The following is a 19,269-nucleotide window of genomic DNA, read 5'->3' as shown; positions in this document are numbered from 1 at the left end:
ACTTCATTCAATCAATTGATAAACTCTTCCACTTATAAAGCTACTATAAAATTAGAAAGTTTAATTTGAAAATCAAAAATTTTAATTTGAAAATCAAAATTTCCATAGTGTGTTGCCCAATTAAAAGGTTGCCTTCTCTAGATTAGCTAGGGCTCACAATTACTCTCCTTCTATTCTTGTTGGGTGTTTTATTTCAATTGTCAAGTAAGCTCTGCGATCTACTTAGTATATCCTTAATTTCTAGCTCATGAACCTTTTTCTCAAGAGAAAACCTCCTCATCCTCTCCTTGAATATGTTTGGTTTTATGACCTTTTCAGCTATGGTTGTTTTCACCATACAACAAGCAAACAATAATCAAGAATTGTTGGGCTCTGATACCAATTGATATAAACAGAAACCATATAAAAAAATAGCAATAACAAAAAATACAAAATTCTTCTAAATAGGGTTATCACACCGAAAACCATAATTCAAAATTTTATTTCTTAATAATTTACCATGTCAAGTAGTTTTCATGGGAAGAGGTTTACAACTCCTTAAATAAACTAAAAAAACACCTAAACAAACTAAAAAAACTTGAAAATAAAAAAAGCAACAAAATTCATAAACAAATTAAAAAATAAAATTATTAAACGCAATATTTTAAAATAAATAGAAAAAAAGTTAACTAAGAAAAATCAATTTTCCAAAAAACAAAAAATCTCTTCGGAAACTCTATTGTCCCTTCATTTATTCGACTAGCTAGTTTGGGCATGTAATCACAAGACGAGGCTTCAAGACAGCTTGCTCATACATTATTTATAACCACACTAAGGAACACAGTAGATACATCGGAACAAGTAGGAACACATTCTAGATCTTGAACAAGTAGATGCATCTGAAGCCATTTTAAAGGCTTACCTTCATAGAACTTAGATACCTCTAACAAGCTTGACAGCTTGAAATGTTCTAAAGCAGAGATCCCATCGAGTCCTTTTGCATAGTAGGAGGTCACCAAGCCCTTTACAGTGGTTTCTTTATAGATTGCGGAGCTTTATTCTGATAGAAAGTCCTTAATTGGCCCACATAGTCTTGAAGCATTCTCAGGACGAATAATTTCGAGACTCATTCTCACCCTAAACCTTATCATCATTACTAGGACATGCTGGTTTGCTAGCTGCATGAGTGCATTCCATTAAGATTTCAAGGATTTTCATGATTTAACTGTACACAAAATCTATGTTTGATTGAATCCAGGAACCTTTACACGAGGCCTATTATAATCACTACAGGATATTAATAGATTTTGCAATACAGGGTTTGGCGAGTTGCTTTGAGCAGCAAGCACACGCACCTCATGCATTAGCCGCATGAGGGTGTCCTTTCTAAACCGCTGAGCGTTTTCTTCGAATAAATTCAACCAGGCACTTTTGCAGAATGCTTGAGACTCTCCAGCAGAATTTGTGGTAATACAAGCAAGAGCAGAATCGAAGTCTTCTTTTTCAAGCATCATGCAAAATCTTTCTTTGACAAGAGGCGGCGGAGGAATCCTATCTTCCTGCGCCAAGTGCTTCCAAGTTATTTCCAAAACTTCTCCCTGCAGTCACAATGGGAATTTGTAGCTTCTCTTGAATTGAAGATTAGAAACAAAAAGAACACTATTGATGCTGTTTAATCGTTGCCACTACACACATACTACATGTATTTTTGTTTTTATTAATAGAGTCATGAGCAATTCTTTTGTACTAAATCTGAAGTCTTGAAAGGATAAAGTGAGAAATTTCAATTTCTCTTGACAGTTTATATCTAAAATTTGAAGCGGATAAGGACAAGAAATTTTGATTTCCATAACTCTGAATTCTGAGATTTTACACTTCCTAAAATTTTCAGAATTCAGAATTTTCTAACAGATGAATTACCTAGAAGCATTTTACGAAGATCGCATCCAAAGTGTACTACAAAGATAAGTTCTTATCATCCCTCCTAAGGAATTCAACAAGGCATCCATTTTATTCCTACAAGTGCTTTTGACTGTTCTCATATAATAGCACCACCTTGAATCAGGCTATTCAGTCAGGACGTAGATGCAGTTTGGCAGCGTAGTGTTATTTTTATTTTTATGGGGATGCTATAAACATCCATTTCAATAATATGTTCACGTACAAGTGTAATTTCAAATAATCACAATAGATTTGAGAAGTACCTTTCCAGCTCTAGAAGCATCCAGTACCATTCGAAGATGACGGTTTGCATTGAAGTGGAACCCATGGCGCAACATCTTTCGATAAATGTACTCAAAATCATCCCACTTGTTCTCTGCAATGCTTGCATCAAGCATGGTGTTGAAAGTATAGATATCTGGTATTACCCGAAACTTGTAATCAGATCTTCTGCTGATATGATTGCCATCGTCTAACATCTTGTTGAAAAGCTCGTTTGCTTCTTCAAACAATCCATGTTCTAGATACGCTTTCAGCATTATGTTGCAAGTAACAAGATTTGGGGGGCAAAAGTTCCTCATTTGATTGAAGATGTACACAGCGTTTTGAATGTTTCCAGAGTCCAGACAAGCTTGGATTAAGCCAGTGTAAGTTACTACAAGCGGCTTATTAGCAACCTTGCATATTTTCTCAATCTGTGAAATGAAAGGAGGTTGTGATGGACTGTTTGTTCAAAGAAAAGCTAGTGGTAATAATAAGCACACAAATTGTAGGTAGTTGAAGCGACACCAAACCTGTTGCAATCTACTTGTTTTTATCATGGAGTTCTACAAAAGCATCAACGAGCGTACAAAATATATAGCTTTAAAGCTTGCAAACTTAAATGCCCAAAGAGACATCCCAGCAGTTAGGAAAGGGCCCCAATTGTGCAGCCCAAGGCTTCTTCAGTCTCTCAATGAACCAAAGACGCACTTGCAAAACATGCATTTTCTTTGTAAATTCAACAGTAGATAAACTGAAAACTTCAATGGGCAGGCAACAGTTATCAATATACACAGATTTCTGCTTTTTGCAGTGATATAGGTCACCGTGCTCATTAACACTAATTAGTAACACACCATTCAATGCATGCGGATCGTTTAGCTAGAATACAGTGTTCTTTAGATTCAGTTTTAAATATACATGCACAACAGAAACATAGTAGATTAAGCATAAAAGGATTACCAGATCTAGTGCTTCTTGACACCTTCCAGATGTACAGAGACAGCGTGCAAGATCATAATAAAGAGCAGCTGAACCCACAATTCCCCGTCTTTCCATGTCTTTAACAGCCAACACAGCCTCTTCTGTCTTACCCTCTCTCCAAAAAGAATTGACGAGAACTGTATGTAACAAGAATTTGATTTCAAAATAAGGTTCTACAAAATCAAATGGAAGAAATGATAGATCAGTCAAGCACCTTTATATACCAAGGCATTTGGAATGGAAGACTTCTGAACTTTTTTGAAGAACTCATGAACCAAGTTGTACTTGCCACAAGCAAGCATGACCTGCTCAAGTATGAGGCAGAAAACCTTTTTATCATTTCTATGAACAGCTCTATGAAAGTTGAAATATGGAGTGATAATCATAGTAGCAAGTCAGCAAACATGACTAGCTGTTTATCAGAACAATGATAAACTCTTACAACAAGGTATTGCTAAGAATCTAAGATACGGGTACTGCTGATGTGAAATATTGATAAGAACCATGGATAGTAAAAACAGCTATTACCTCCATAACAAGTCCATACGTTGAAGTAGAAGGTTGCACATCCTTTTCCTTTATCTGCTGTAAGACCCAAAATGCACCTTCCCATTGTTTTCGCCGAACACAAGCATTTAGGACCTACATACAGAAGGAATGTCAAAATGCCGTGGATGATCATAGCTGCATTTATGCATTATGTAAATTGAAATGATTCACAGATAATTGATTGAATATGCCGAGGGAAATAGATAATGCATGATCAGCATGTCATGGCACAAGTCCATCCTTGGTGTTACCCAATTAGTGGGAAGAGATGCAATGGATGATATAGTCGAAATTCTTAGAATGATCTTAAGACTACGGAAAATATGCCCTCTCAAAACAATATACGGTAACGATTTTACTTTGCTGTTACAGGGACCACAAAGCACCCTTTCAGGTCATCTCAAATTTAACAAAGCATGCTTATTGTTTAATCTGTTGATAACAAGATTAGTTCATACCTAGAGAACATGCAGAAAAACTTGAGATTTTTAGATAACAGAGATAAGTCAGAACTTAGCTTGATGGGTATTATTTGGAAAGGTGTAGATTCAGTGAAAGGAACTTGCCATCCAAAAATTTCAGAGGGCTATTATGTCATACAGCATAAGCATAAGGTGATGCAAGATACAGGGTTTAGCAACTTCTTAAATATCAATGACATTAGCATCTACCTTGATAACAGTTTTGAACTATCACGTATTTCAGGCTGACTTTGAGCACATGCCCACAAACACATGCATGCAGAGTTAATTACATGTGACATGCTTGGGACAACTAACAGTCATCAATATGGGTTTTGAAGTAAAAAATATAGTGCAGAGGTTACAGACAAATGTTTTCCAGATATAGACAGCTAGTTTACTGCCAAGTGTCACTAACCGCATTGTAGACAACAATATCAGGTTCCAACCCCAGGTCCCGCTTCCCAGGTGCCCCAGATTTGAACTTCTTGGGAGGAGATCGCATGCTATCTATTACATCAAAAAGTTCCTTCATATATCCTGCTTGTCCGAGAGTGACAGCTATAGAACGATAAGCTACTAGGTCAGGATACAAACACATTTCTTGCTGGAGAGAACAGGGGAAAAAAAGAAGAAGAAGCAATGACATAAGTCAGTGAGGATTTCCTTTTATATTGTTCAATTAAATAACCTTGTATTTAATGAGAAAGGAGCAAGGCATCAGATGAAAATTCTTGAGCATTACCTGCATTGCATGAAATAAATTAAGTGCCTCCACAGGTCTTTTTGCCTTGCCAAGTACATGAAGTGCAGTTGTGTAAACATGCCTGTATCAAGACATGATGATTTACCAAAATTACCAATCAAAATTTACAATTTTGTGCACTAATTCAAGAGAGGATAAAATTTTGGATTGAGTGATACAAGTCATGAAAACTATATTTAGAAACAGAACAAGCTTTTTTTCTGCGACGATAAAAGGTAAAAGAATATATGTTGCAAAAAAGCTACACTCCAAAGAACTAAAGTGGGCTGCTTCTCTTTCCTTACAGGACAGAGATTCACCCTGCAGTATGATGATGTTCAATCTAAGCAATAATGTAGAACAATCTAGATTTTGTCTGGGAAGAAATTCTGAGAGATTATCTTTGAAATTTACCAAGCATCAAGATAACTTGTAGAAAGGTATTGCCGTTCATGCATACAAACAGCAGTGCAAAGAAGATGAGAAGATGTTACCTTAGCCTGTGGGATTTATAGCGTTCTCGTATGTTAAGCCACTCGATAACTTGTAGCACTCGCCTCCAATTGCCCAATTTACCCAATATCTGGATAATCCTCAATACAGAATGATCTGTATATTTAACTCTAGCACTACGCATTGCCTTAGAGAACATCCACTCAGGCATATCAATATCAGCACCATTTAACCTGCCAAAATGAACTACTTCAATTTGGCATGATAAATGAATCATCAAAGATACAAAGAATGAGACTGGTTCAAATGAGGCATTAGAAATTAGAAAGTTAATTTGATATGATGTAAAATTGGGAATAGACAATTATTAGGAATTAGAAAGTTAACTTATCTATGACGTAAAAATTTTACCTAAACTTAATATCTATGACTTGATTTTATATTGGTATGTAAAAATTACATCTAAAAATACAAAGAAAGGATATGCTAATAAATCCAAGACAAAGAAAACAAAATTTGAATTAGAAATTATCAGGAACAAATTTCATTCCTTGTAAAATTAAAAATTATTAGGAATTGCTAAAAATATTTAGAATATGAGCATTTTAAGCACATGGATTTAGTCAGGGATTCCACTGGAATGCAGGCTGTTGAGAATTACTTTCTAAAACAAAACATCATCCACACAAAAAGATATTCCCTTCATTGATGTCTTAACAACTTGTTCCTCCATAATTTGTTTACTTTTATATGAACTGTCCTGCTTTTTGGAAAGAACAAACCAGGTAAGAAACCAGCGGCACCCCATGCCCCCCAAGGCTAAGGCTGTCCCACCACAGCAAAACTGCTTGGTGTGACTGTAATCTAAACATGAAGCGAGGAGAAGGGGCACATTAATCTCTGGACCACTTGTTACAGTGGCAAATCAGATTCCAATGAATTCAAAAATCTATCAGGTATGAGTACACAAAGTTGGAAAAATAAACAGGGACGGACACTTAGTATTGGAAATGCTTCTTTTGACATGAATCAGATTGCTTTGCTCTGTTACATGAAGACTGGTACAATTAATTACACAGAATAGATCAAAATACAAAATAGCTTAGCTACACAGAATTTGCACACACATGCCAATAAAATCTTAGTTATAATGAAAGGATAGTTAAAGTTCATTTGAGCTTATGAAGAAAAAAAACAGAGAATATAAAACAGTATAGATTACACACCAGTTTCCTAGCTTCTGAATCTTCTCCTCTATTTTCCACATCGGAACTTTTGTCTTGCCGATAACATCATTGGATTGCTCAAAGCTTTTGAAGGCAGCCCTTTCCACTTCAAAATCCTCACCATAGCCCCTTTCAAGAAAAGCCTGATCACTTCTTCTTGATAATCCGTTTTTCTGCACATATCTCTTGTCAGTAATTTTATCAGCTTGACTACGATTCCTGACAAGTCCACCATTCATTTTGTTGACCCCAGAACCAATGTTCTCTTTTTCAAAAGCTTTCCCCTTTATTCCGAACATATCCAGGGAATCTTTAGCATGAGCAAGATTTTCTTTTAAGCCAATAGTTCTGTCAATGCTTTCAATATAATCTAATACCATAGGACTTCGTTGTGCAATTTGAATCTTCATACTCTTGGTTTCATTGAAATCCTCCGAGTCTGAATTCATGCTGCTAGTATGATCCCTCAACCATCTTCCATCACTCGTTGCCCCTCCCATTTTCCTTCTAAAATCAGCATGCACACCACTTACTTTTCCACCCACCTTATGATTGAACTCTCTAATTCTACCTCCTCTGTAATCAAGCTCAACATTAATTACATCTTCTTGACCAGAGCATCTATCACCATTGTCACCAAACTCATCACTTTCCATGACTCCAAACACCTTTTCTCGATTGTTAAACCTCCTCAAATCCACATTGCTTTCATGTCTTACTGATGATGGGGCATCACTCTCCTCTAAATCACCCTTCAACTTATAACTCCTATAATTGAGGTCCTCCAAGTCTGAATTCATGCTAATGGTTCTATTCCTCAACCATCGCTCATCACTTGTAGCTCCTCCCATTTTCTTTCTTGCATAAGCATGAACGTGACTTTCTTTGCCACCCACCTTATGATTGAACTCTCTAATTCTACCTCCTCTGTAATTAAGCTCTGCATTAACTACATCTTCTTGACCAGAGCATCCATCACCATTGTCACCAAACTCATCACTTTCCATGACTCCAGACACCTTTTCTTGATTGTTAAACCTCCTCAAATTCACACTGTTTTCATGTCTTACCGATGATGGGGCATCACTCTCCTCTAAATCACCCTTCAACTTATAACTCCTATAATTGAGGTCCTCCAAGTCTGAGTTCGAGCTCCTGGTGCCATTCCTCAACCATCGCTCATTACTTGTAGCTCCTCCCCTCTTCCTTCTTACATTAGCATGCACATGACTTTCTTTGCCACGCACATTATGATTGAACTCTCTAATTCTTCCTCTTCTGTAATCAAGCTCCGCGTTAACTACATCTTCCTCACCAGTGGGTCCATTAGCATTCTCGCCAAACTCATCACTTTCCATGACTTTGGACACCTTCACTCGATCCTTAAACCCCCTCAATTTTACACTCCTTTCATCTCTTTCCAACAATGGCGCATCATTCCCCTCTAAATCATCCTTCAACTTAGAACTATATGACTTATGTACTTGATTCTTTTCTCTTCCAGTCTTAACAGACTCCATAGCCTTCAAATACTCACCAAAAGATGGTTTAAATTCTAACTCTTTCTCAATAACCCCACCACTACCAACCAACCGATTATCAGACTCGTCTTTTTGCAATGCCTTAACTCTTAAACCAACAACTCTCATTGCTTTCCCACGCTTGCTCTTCAATGGAACACCAAAAATTGGAGGTCTCCAAGAATTCAAAGGCCCACATGAAGAATATGGTTTCCAGCTACAATTACAGGTTAAGTTCCCATTTCTTTCAAAACCAGATAAACCATTTTGCCCATTTGTCATAATTATCACCTCCATATTATCAATTCACACCAAGCAGTCTCACAAGCCAAGAAAACCTCTATCTTGGAGTCACTAAAAAAGATTCCCTAGCTTTGCCTATGATTGAAAAATTACGTTATCATAATACAAAGTTGATCTTTTTCGATAATATACTGAAAATTGACCTTCAATAATCTGAATTTGTGAATAAAAACAAAATATAACCAAGAGAATTAGACAAGAATCCAATGTAACTTACAAAAGCTCCCAGGAGCAAAGAAGCATGAGAAGAATGCTCAAATACTATAAAGTCGAGAGTTCTTTTTTAAGGTTTTGTTTCACTCACAGTTTCAGTGCTTGTGGTAGAGACATAACATGATGACAACCTTTTACAAGGAACTTATCGTGGTGGCACCAAACTCCAAACAAGCAGTTCTGCCTGTTTGCACAATAGAAGCCGATGTCTGTCATTTGGGCCTTTGGATTAATATAGGATGTTTATCTAAGGGCTAGTCAATTTATTGGGCCCAAAGAGTAACCTGTCAAGTTCTCTTACTTCTACTTGTAAAACCCAAACAAAAAATCAAGACAAGACCCAGATTATATAGAAGAATCAACCCAATTGATCTTTATTTTTTAGCCAAAAAAAAAACAACATCGTTCGTTTATCTGATTGAAACTTGAGTTTTGATTGGGTCAAAATCTAGCGTTATTAAGTTTTTTATTTGATGGTAAAAGTATTCTCAAACTAGCCTGTACATCAACAGAGACTAACTTTTTCAAATGATGTTAAAAGTATATTCCTCGCATGGACTTCGAAGAGTTTAATTGGAGTGTTTGAGGACAGAGTGCTACATGTGTGCCCCAATTTATCCCAAGGAAATCACTGGCTTTTGACTTGGGCGAATGCACAGAGAAGTTTTACAAATGAGCAACAACAATTTACAAATAATCCATAAGCACAGACAACAAGACCATCCATGTGGCCTTTCCTTTACATCTTTACGTCTTCCCTTTCCTGTCAAAAGTTCATCCTCTCAAGGAAACAAAAAACGGCATGGCTCAAGTTCATGAGCCATCCGCATGGTCGTTATCATTGTCGCCTTCATAATATTCATCATCGCGTTGGATTTGCTTGTCCTGGGTATGCTCTGAAATGAGAATTCATGATAAATTAGTAACAGGGAAAAACATCTAGATGAGAAAACAAAAAACTCAGAGGAGCAAAAAGTGCACTAGTGTGAGACACCAATGTGCTCCACCGTGTGTGCAGCCATCAGTGTGAGAGCACATAATTTTGAGTATTCCACTTACGATCCATGCGCTCATCAGGGTTTTGCTCATCTTCATCAAAATCAGGAATGAAGAAGTCAGGAGGTACCTGCAGATATGATTGTCATCGTCAACTAATTAATGACTTCCCATGCACAAATAGCTAGTTTAGTTTCCTTTAATCCTTTTGCAAAGCACTGCAGATTTGACTAATTGAATCTTTGATTGGTTAGCTTAGCTACTTAACAAATACTTGTGTCTAACTCACCTCTTGCATCTGTACACTTGGAGCATGTTGGATGCAACGAAGATTCTCTAGTACTTGCATTTTGATTGTGCTAAGATAAGATTTGCTATTTAAGTTCTCCTGCTCACTCAAACAAAAAAGAAGAAGAAATATTAGGAAGGCTGCAAGAATGCAGAAATCACAGGGAATTTCAGTGCAGTTACATACCATGAGTCCACCAGGACTTTTCAATGAATAATCAGGAGCAAAATATTTAATATACTCGTTTTCTGGAATCTCTGCAAGAAAATTGGATTACAATAAAATCAGGTGCTAGAAAACAGTAATCTGAGTTAATGAATTATGATGTATAGTGGGAGAAGGGTTAACAATAAATGGCATGGAAAGGGTAGAAGATGAGGCCAACCATGATTAATGGCATGCATTAACTGAAAAATAATATGCATTAAAAAATTAAAAGAAAGCAAACTTTCATAACATGATATTATTAATGACATGTCACTTCCCAACCCCAGAAACACTACATAACCTAAGAACTCCACATCAACTCACCACAGAACATCATGTAGTTATGTTTACAATTTCTTCACAGAGGGTGATATGTGAGAATTCATCTTCCATGCTCAGTTTTTCCTTTCAATTAGAAAAAGGAAGTGATTATATTAGCATACCATTGGGCAGTTCTGTGTCTAAAAGAACTCCTGTTTCAACGGTCCAACATCGAGCAACATTCTCTTTTGTGTATCCCCCACCTCCTGTAACCTGCAGGGGAGTAACTTCTTGTGAGCTTCGACATTTCATAAGAGCAGACTACTAATAGGGATTGGAGCAAATAAGAACATACCAACAAGGGCAAGTTGAATTTCTTCACAAACCTAACACATTCTGCATGCCCTGCAACAAACATCACAATGCACACCAAATTAATACATCACCAACTGGCTTAAGACCATTCATGCAGCACCAACAACAGAACAAGCAAATAACTGCTCCGTGTTAGGACAAATGCACAAGGGAAGAAAAAGAAATGTAACAATTACAATTAGATATGCACCATCAATGGAAAGATTGAAGCAGCCCAAGCGGTCCCCAGCCAACGAATCTGCTCCACATTGAAGAACTATTGCACCTGGCTGATAAGTTTCTACAACCTTGGAAATGATCTGCATGACAGATAATCAAGCAAATTATTATACTTCGCTACATGTTTTTGTGTCTGTGTTTGGGCGGGTTGAAATCTGAACTTACTGTTTTAAATAGTCGAGTGAAGCTAGTGTCATCGATTCCATCTTTCAGTGGAACATTTATAGCATAAAATTTTCCTTCTCTTTCTCCTAGTTCCTTCAATAAGAACCATATCAGAATTTTATTCCAATTTCACTTGGTACAAGACTTGTATGGAACAAGAATGATATTTCAGAAACCAATAGATAAAAGGTTCATAGAAACCAGGGAAAATATTAGGAGGCAGCAGAATATTTCTGAGGTTGTTGCATCCCTGTTTCACTAAATATCAGGGCAGACAAACTGAATTTGAGTGGGAGAAACATAATGTTGCATCATTCAAAAAAACAGAAGAAAAAGATAAAGCCAGGAGTAGAGTAACCAGCAACGCTTTGTATGAAAACAGAATAAGGTAACAAACACAAAAATACAGTTGCTTTACATTAGGAATATAAAAGAATGAAAAAGCATTAAATAATCACCTTAACATCACCAGTTCCAGGAAAGAACATATCTCCATACTTGTGAAAACTCACAGTCATCACCCTGTCAAATGATAAACAAAAATTTTGTATTTCTCATGGCTTTACCATTCCACTACCAGTCCAAAGTCATAATAGAATATAAGCTTTCACTACCTGTCAGTGAAATAAAAGGCTTCTTCAACACCATCACCATGATGAACGTCTATATCAATGTACAGAACACGAGCATGGTGTTTCAGAAGCTCCAAAATCCCCAAAACCAGGTCATTGATGTAACAAAAACCAGATGCCCCGCACTTTTTTGCATGATGTAATCCACCAGCCCAATTTATAGCAATGTCACACAGTTGATTGTTCAACCTATGTGCAGCATCTGTCAGAAAATGTCAGTCAGCATTTAAGGTTGAATGGTAAATAAAGCTAAATGGTCAAACCAAACAATGCTATGACAGCAGTCTTCTCTTGTTTTCATTTACCTATAGTTCCACCAGCATAAATCTGACAAAATTCAAACAAGTTTTCGAAGACAGGGCAATCTTCTCCAAGGTTATCTGTGAAAAGAAGATCGGGTAATATAAACACAATAGCATTACAATAGCCTATCAGAATTACCAAATCCACAGATACACCTAAAATAACCTAAAAATAAGATTTAAAGCACCCAAAATGCCAACATGTAAAGATGCCTTTTCCCTTCTTAGGAAGTGAACCACACATGGTCACTTAACATACCAAATCAAAAGCACCAATAGAAGGCCTCAAAAGACCATAAATGGGTTCATGCGATAATTTCACACGGTTACATCTTAATGCACTCAGGATGGAATATCATATTCAGATAAAAATAAATTCCAAAAAGATCACGCAATAAATCAATCATAACAATTTCAAAGGCTGACCGAGTTACTATCACTTCATTCATATCTGATCAAGCCAAAAACTTCACAAGGTCAAACAAATTATTTAGACCTTTCCGTGAACAATCAAGTAGTCATTCTATCAGCGGTAAAAACCACATCCTTTCACCCCATTCTTCACCTAAACAAAATTCACTTTCATAGCTAATCATCCATAAACCCTAACTCATTCCACGTCTAACAAAAACAACAAATACTTAAAAACACAAATAAAAGAAAAACTTCCAACTAAATTTCACAACAAAAGAGCCATACATCTAGCCAATTCCCCCGCGAACAAGTGCTGAGTATCCGGCGTAATCCGATGCAAAAATTCAACATAATCCTCGGAATGAAACTGAGCAAGCTCAACAGGATATGCCTTGTGTGGTCTCTGCATAACAAATTCGACATAAACAAAAACACCCCACGTCATTTTTTTTTCCCAGAAAACTACACAGAAAAATACTAGAAATTTCAAATCTTTAATCTAACTTACATATATTTCCATCTTCTTATGTAGCTCATAAGAGAGAACAAGATGGTGTGTCATACAAAGTCTGTGTGGCTTCATTGGATGGTTTGGTCCAAAATAAACACTGCCCACATCACCTATATCAACAAAAACCCATCTTTATAAATCTTCATAAATTCGTTATAAAAAAAACTGCAAAGAAAATTTTGGATGCTACATCAGTGAATGCTTGATTGCAAAGATCAAAACAGCTTAAACAAAAACAAAAGACATAGAAAGGTCAAAAAATTTTCACTTACCATCATAGAAATAGGCAATTCTGTCTTTGGAGCGCATTCTCTTACAGAAAAAATTAGCAGAAAATGATGGGTTTTTCAAGTCCTTTTATTACAGTTCCCTTTAGTTTTTAGGGGGAGGGACACCGTAAGTGCAGGTGTATGTTTTGAATATATACATTATCCGCACCAGATTATTGCCTTTTCCATGTGACAAACATACCCTTGATCTTTTAATAATATTACAGCTTTGCACTTTAAAATATCTTCTCTTTCTGTCTAAAACCCTAATACAAAGCAAGCAAAGCTCGTATCTTTCGTTCACTTTCTCGTTCATAGACTTCTCTGTCACTTGAAGTAGCTAAGGAGACGCCTTTTGTAAACTAACCATGCCTAAGTCTAAGCGTAACAGGCCAGGTTTGCTCTGTCTTTCTCTTCTTTGATCATTTACATGACTGTGTCTGTGTGTTTTGTGGGTAGTTTAGTCTATGAGAGAAACTGGTCTTTGAGATTTTGTTGTTTTAGGTTTTATTTTGTTCAGTAAATGTGGTATTTAAATCTTGTTTTGATATTATTTGTTTTTGAATTGGGGTTTCAGTATTTTGGATTTTGAGCTTAATTGTTGTTGTTTAATTTGAATTATAGCGATAAGTAAAGAGATTGAGAGATTGTTATTGTTGGACAAGATGTTTAGCCTGGTTGTATTCGAATTATGCAGACAAAATCTGTATGTTATTTCTTGTTTTATGTTGCTTCTGGCAAAAGGGATAAAAAAAGTTCTCGAGCTCAAAAAAGAGGAAAATTTGCAGTATGGATGATAGATTTTGTAATTTATAGAGGTTTTATTGTGTGATATGCAGTTACATTATCAAAAACAAAGAAGAAGGGGAGGGAGCATAAAGAGTCTATAGTGAATTCCATAAGGGATGCTGTGGAGAAGTACAATTCTATATATGTGTTTAGTTTTGAAAACATGAGGAATCTCAAATTCAAGGAGTTCAGAGAACAGCACAAGTTGACCAGCAGGTAAATTCACTTTTTTTGTTTTTGATTTCATTTTAGTAGAAAACAAACCACTGGTGACTGTATTCTCCTCTGGGTTGTTGAATGAGACTCCTTGTGGTTTTGGGGATGTTATTTAACTATATGTGAATCACATGTCTTTAGTACCTTATTTTTTCTGCTTTGCCTTCTCGTGTTTAGGTGGGACGAGTGTGCTCCCCCCCCCCCCCCCCAATTTTTACTCAATTGTTTTGAACAGCACTTGGCTCTTCAACATCTTATCATCTTTTATAGCACTTGATGATTATGTGCCTTTCCAACATTCTGTTGGTGGTTTTCAGATTCTTCCTTGGATCAAACAAAGTAATGCAGGTTTCTCTGGGTCGATCTGCTGCTGATGAAATCAGGCCAGGTCTTCGCAAAGTTTCTAAGGTAGCATTAACATCTACACAGCCCATACTTTCTGCATTCTTCTATTTTGATAAATAATTCTAGTGAATTACCTTTTCTTTATCTTTTTTTTTCTCTCAGCTTCTATGTGGTGATGCTGGACTTTTTCTTACCAACTTGCCAAGAGAAGAAGTTGAAAGGTAACCTTGGTACTTACCATGATATATGCTGCATCCTTTACTCTCCTTGGTTGTTTGTAAACCAAACAGAAAGCCTAGTGTCTTGCAGTTACCAGGGTTATTCTGGTCATCTTTTGGATGTTGTAGAAAGAAACTTCAATTTCTTGAATATTTCTCATTTATGTTATTACTGGAATGGAAAGAAGAGGAAATCTAATTTTTCCCAGTAAGAAAATGATAGCAATTAAGTATGTATTGTTTTGTGGCTTTTGATAAAAGGACCATTTTCATGGTTTGCTTCTCAATATGTAAGGCAGTGCCATATGTAACAGGGCAGTGGGTAACATTATGCTGCTCAATAATAATATAACAGTGCAAGTTCTTTGTTGGGAGCTTGCACTCAAAAATAAGTTTGATGGATTTGGCTGTATTGCCGACATTCTACAGACCTATTCAATCATAAAACACTTCTTCATGAGGTAATGTTCTTGGTTGTCTTTTTGCAGGTTGTTTAATGAATACGAGGAATACGACTTTGCAAGGACAGGAACCACTGCAACAGAAACAGTATGTGAGATCTTTTATATCTGGTAGTAGACTTACATGCTGTTTGAATAGATTGAGCCATGCCTTGCTGTGTTGAATCAAAGAACTAGACACAAACTTGCACACACATGTATAATGATTAATGTCTGTGTGCCCTTTTTGTAATTGACTAAGAAAAGGATCACCATGGATCTTTAATTTATTTTTCAGCTCATCCTTGTCAACATCCACTTGGGGATCTCAGTTGAGAACAGTCAAAAATTTTATTTCATCTTTGTCAAGTTATAAATGCTTTGTTTAGATGCCATATAGATCTATCACCTACTTTTCTGTACCATGTTTAAGTTATATATTTCTAACATCCTGACTTGTGACTGGATTTTCAGGTGGAACTCAAGGAAGGACCTCTCGAACAGTTTACTCATGAGATGGAACCCTTTTTGCGCAAGCAAGGGATGCCTGTTCGGTTGAATAAGGGTACATAATTGCTTTCAACTATATGATGTGTCTTGCATGCTCACAAACACACACACACAAGACCTGAGGTCTGTTATTAAAGTAATCATGGTCTGCAGGTGTGATCGAACTTGTTTCAGACTTTGTTGTCAGTGAAGAGGGGAAGCCTCTGTCCCCTGAGTCTGCTCGCATTCTGGTTAGTTATGACCTTTAACTTTGCCAGCTAGCTAGTATACTCACAATATTTCTTCATTCTTCTGGTTAAAAAAGGGCATGTGGCTGATGTATTACTTCTTTCAGCGCTTGTTAGGAACCAAGACGGCCACCTTCAAGCTTCACTTAATTTGCAGATGGAGCCCTGAGGATTTTGAGCTTTATAGGGGAGGTCTAGATGATTCAGATGTTGAATCTGCCTAAATCGATGAATCTTTGAGAGAATACCTGTGTAATACAAGTTAATTGCAGTAGGTGTTGAATTTTTGTGGTTCAAGGTGATAGAGGAGCGCGAGCTGTCTTTTTGTGCCTTTTGGGAAATTGAAGACGCATGTTATGTTATTGTCGAGAACCTTTGAGCTTAATTTTAGCTCCATTTCTTCTGAGTTCTTCTCAGGGTCCGCATGTGTTGTGCTGGTGATAATTAGCAGTGCAAGAATCATACTTGCAATCTGGATGTATGTTTAATATCTCAAAAGGAAAAACAAAAATTCCATGGCTATTTACTGCTTTTGTAGAACAGTAGAAACGAATGGTCCTGGTCCCAGATAAGCAGTTTATGGTGGCGGTCAATTTCTAGAAATGGATGGAATTGGAGTGTCATAAGCTCTTCAGAAAGAAGTGTTGCGGTGTAACAGATTGAACGTGCCTGGAATAGTATTTTCCAGTGCTTGTATATCTGAAGGAGGAAGTCAAGATGTTCCAAACTCCATTATGTCTATAGCCCTAAGGAGCAAGAAAGGAGAGAAGGAAAAGAAACGAAAAAAAAAAAACAGTAATGGTTGAAGGGAAATTTTCATTGGACGTATAATGGATAGAAGAATTATATTTTGGATACTATTTTACAAGAAAATGTAATAGTAATAAGAAAAGGAGCATGAGTTAATGGCTTATTGAGTGAACTCGTGAGTAATCGAGTCAATTTGAACTTATTATTTGCATATCCTTTTTAATTCAGCTTAAAATTTGGTTGGTTCGCAGGTTTTCTATATTAACTCACTCAACTAGCAATAAATTAAAAGTAAATGAGTCTTTAAATTGTAATTAGGGATCAAACAATCACTACAATTAAAATTTTGGGATTAATTTAGAAATTGAAGAATTCCGCAATTCATTTTTCTTTAATATTTATTATTTGTAAAATAGCTTCATATCAAACTTTTCAAAAAACATATTTTGTGATCTTGTGTTTTCGTAAAATTTGATGAGAAAGAAAAGAAAAGTTGTCGAAAAATACCTCAAAAATCAATCTAAAAAATACATACACTATTTAAAAAAAATCAATAAAATCATGATATTGGGGGGCACAAAGAAAAAACAAAAACAAAATAGGAAAGTAGTGTAATTGCACAAACATATGGGGCACCAAGTGTACTTTAAACCAAAAAAGAGTCACAAATTAACCTTCAACGTGTTCTCTCATCCCAACTCTCTGTAGCCTTCCTCTTCTCTGCTCTCTCTCAGCATCCAAACCCTAACCAGATTTTCTTGAGCTTCATTCGGCAAGGTAAGGCCTTTTCCCCCTCAATCTATCCGTTTCTACATCTTCTTTCAAAACCCTAACCTTTTTGGCCTTTTAGTTGACTGTTTCTCACTGGGGTTCTTTGAATCAGTCTTTCATTCCAGAACTAGGGTTTCTTATTCTATTCAATTTGGTGCTTTATAATTTGACTTATAGGGTTTGATTATGATCTTATGATGTTTGTTTTATATCTTTTTATCTGAATTTAGATCACTTTGCACTTTCAATAAAAATAAGTTTCATTTAGATCTGAGAATTTGATGTAAAGATTGCCTCTTTAAGCACCTAATTAGTATCTAATTTATGTAAAGATTGTTTCTTTAATTACCCAATTAGTATTATATGCTCTTACTGTGAATTGGGTTGTTGTTTGTTTGGGCTTTCAGTTATCAAAACCTGTTTTTTTTTTGCTAGGTCCATATTGTTTGGTTATGTGCTTATTCAAGTTATCGTGGATATTGTTTATGTGTAAGCGTGGTGGATTTGTTGTTTGTGCTTAAAATGATTGGGAAATTTTAATTTTTTTTTTGGAATGTGAATTTAAGGATGACAACAGAAGCACCTTTCCGACCAAGGGAGAAGCTCGTTGAGCACCAGAAATATTTCCAAAGCATTCACAAGCACACATATTTGAAGGGACCTCTTGATAAGGTTACCTCTGTTGCCATTCCAATAGCATTCGCAGCCACCTCACTTTTTCTTATTGTGAGTAGTCTAGTCTGTTCTTTTACATGCTTACTTCTGTTAATGTTTTTCTGTCTCTGAAAGGCTGGTGCCAAATTTCTCATTGGGTTTCCACAAGACAAGTTGTGAACATGTTATATGTTTTTTTCAGGGGCGAGGGATCTATAACATGTCTCATGGGATTGGAAAGAAGGAATGAGGAGGCTGTTTGTGTAATGATCACTGTTTTGTTTTTACTGCTCATGTTTTGAAGGATTATTTGCTTATGCATGTGACCAGTATTATTTTTAAATTTGTTAATTAATAATTGCATAGTTGCTGGCTTGCAGCTACCATTGGAAGTTTAACCATTGGAAGTTTAAACTTCGCCATTGATGCCTTTGTTTTCTATTTGGCTTTTAATGATACATGATTGAATTTCAGGGTTTCCCTAGTTGTTCGTAAGTCTTTCCATGTGTTCTTATTTTCTTTTTCTCTGCTTCATTGCATTGAAAAGGACTATCAGTGTGCTTGTAATGACTATCGGTGAAAATTGTTGGGTACCTGGTTAGATTTTTTGTGTTTTTTAAGTTTATGCCAGGTTCAGTTCTGTCAGTCCATTGGAGAGGCAGTTTTTGATCTGGTGAGCTGTTGGACGAATCCATCTCTGAGCACCCGATAGGGAAGACTGAAAATGGTGATGATATTTTGCTATTTCTATTTCATTGAATTCCATGTTTTGAGGCTTCTGTACTGAAAATGGAGTGTTGATAGCAACCAGAAGCTCGGTAGTGATGCCAGGGGAATGACATTTTCTGACCAGTCTTGAAAAAAAAAAGCATTTTGATGATGCATTTTCTGTGAGAATATGCACCACCATAATCTTACACCTCCTTTGTGACATTCATCTGGGAGAACTTAATGTTCTTCTCTGAGGACCGTTTTTAATATTGTCTGGGGAAGGGATATCTCCGGCCATTGGAAAGGTGATCTTGTAGCTAAAATTATCGGGGTTACCGGCGTAATTGTCGTGTCATTTCAGCT

The 19,269-nt window shown here is 36.3% G+C and overlaps 4 protein-coding genes across 5 annotated transcripts; 2 read left to right on the top strand and 2 right to left on the bottom strand.

Moving 5' to 3' along the window:
• Window positions 1-1,149: 1,149 nt before the first annotated feature.
• Window positions 1,150-8,822, bottom strand: LOC133669756 (pentatricopeptide repeat-containing protein At1g30610, chloroplastic). Of its 2 annotated transcripts, XM_062090036.1 has the most exons (10): window positions 8,640-8,797; window positions 6,600-8,497; window positions 5,415-5,606; window positions 4,921-5,002; window positions 4,594-4,782; window positions 3,694-3,807; window positions 3,380-3,470; window positions 3,145-3,302; window positions 2,184-2,615; window positions 1,150-1,577 (listed from the first exon to the last, which is right to left on the bottom strand). In XM_062090036.1, the coding sequence occupies exons 2-10, from the start codon at window positions 8,414-8,416 to the stop codon at window positions 1,218-1,220; spliced, it is 3,435 nt and encodes a 1,144-aa protein (XP_061946020.1). In that variant the 5' UTR covers window positions 8,417-8,497; window positions 8,640-8,797; the 3' UTR covers window positions 1,150-1,217. The 2 variants fall into 2 exon arrangements, with proteins under 2 accessions (XP_061946020.1, XP_061946012.1); XM_062090028.1 differs by having other exon boundaries at window positions 6,600-8,822.
• Window positions 8,823-9,155: 333 nt separating this feature from the next.
• On the bottom strand, window positions 9,156-13,389 carry LOC133693698 (histone deacetylase 9). Its single transcript, XM_062114974.1, has 14 exons — window positions 13,279-13,389; window positions 13,004-13,116; window positions 12,781-12,898; window positions 12,085-12,159; window positions 11,762-11,981; window positions 11,606-11,669; window positions 11,148-11,240; window positions 10,954-11,062; window positions 10,744-10,793; window positions 10,571-10,661; window positions 10,107-10,177; window positions 9,921-10,019; window positions 9,695-9,761; window positions 9,156-9,531 (listed from the first exon to the last, which is right to left on the bottom strand). Exons 1-14 carry the CDS (start codon window positions 13,313-13,315, stop codon window positions 9,449-9,451), a joined length of 1,290 nt encoding a protein of 429 aa, XP_061970958.1. The 5' UTR covers window positions 13,316-13,389; the 3' UTR covers window positions 9,156-9,448.
• A 151-nt stretch (window positions 13,390-13,540) lies between these two features.
• Window positions 13,541-16,542, top strand: LOC133678999 (uncharacterized). Its single transcript, XM_062101558.1, has 8 exons — window positions 13,541-13,671; window positions 14,115-14,280; window positions 14,598-14,688; window positions 14,788-14,846; window positions 15,332-15,392; window positions 15,758-15,848; window positions 15,947-16,023; window positions 16,128-16,542. Exons 1-8 carry the CDS (start codon window positions 13,644-13,646, stop codon window positions 16,242-16,244), a joined length of 690 nt encoding a protein of 229 aa, XP_061957542.1. The 5' UTR covers window positions 13,541-13,643; the 3' UTR covers window positions 16,245-16,542.
• An 845-nt stretch (window positions 16,543-17,387) lies between these two features.
• Window positions 17,388-18,673, top strand: LOC133679009 (uncharacterized). The gene is made up of 3 exons (XM_062101569.1): window positions 17,388-17,547; window positions 18,108-18,267; window positions 18,398-18,673. Exons 2-3 carry the CDS (start codon window positions 18,109-18,111, stop codon window positions 18,443-18,445), a joined length of 207 nt encoding a protein of 68 aa, XP_061957553.1. The 5' UTR covers window positions 17,388-17,547; window position 18,108; the 3' UTR covers window positions 18,446-18,673.
• Window positions 18,674-19,269: the final 596 nt, after the last annotated feature.

Source organism: Populus nigra, chromosome 1 (genome assembly GCF_951802175.1).
Source record: "Populus nigra chromosome 1, ddPopNigr1.1, whole genome shotgun sequence".
Taxonomy (NCBI): Eukaryota; Viridiplantae; Streptophyta; class Magnoliopsida; order Malpighiales; family Salicaceae; genus Populus; species Populus nigra.
Note: the sequence above shows the minus strand (reverse complement) of the source record. Positions and strands in the feature narration are given on the sequence as shown.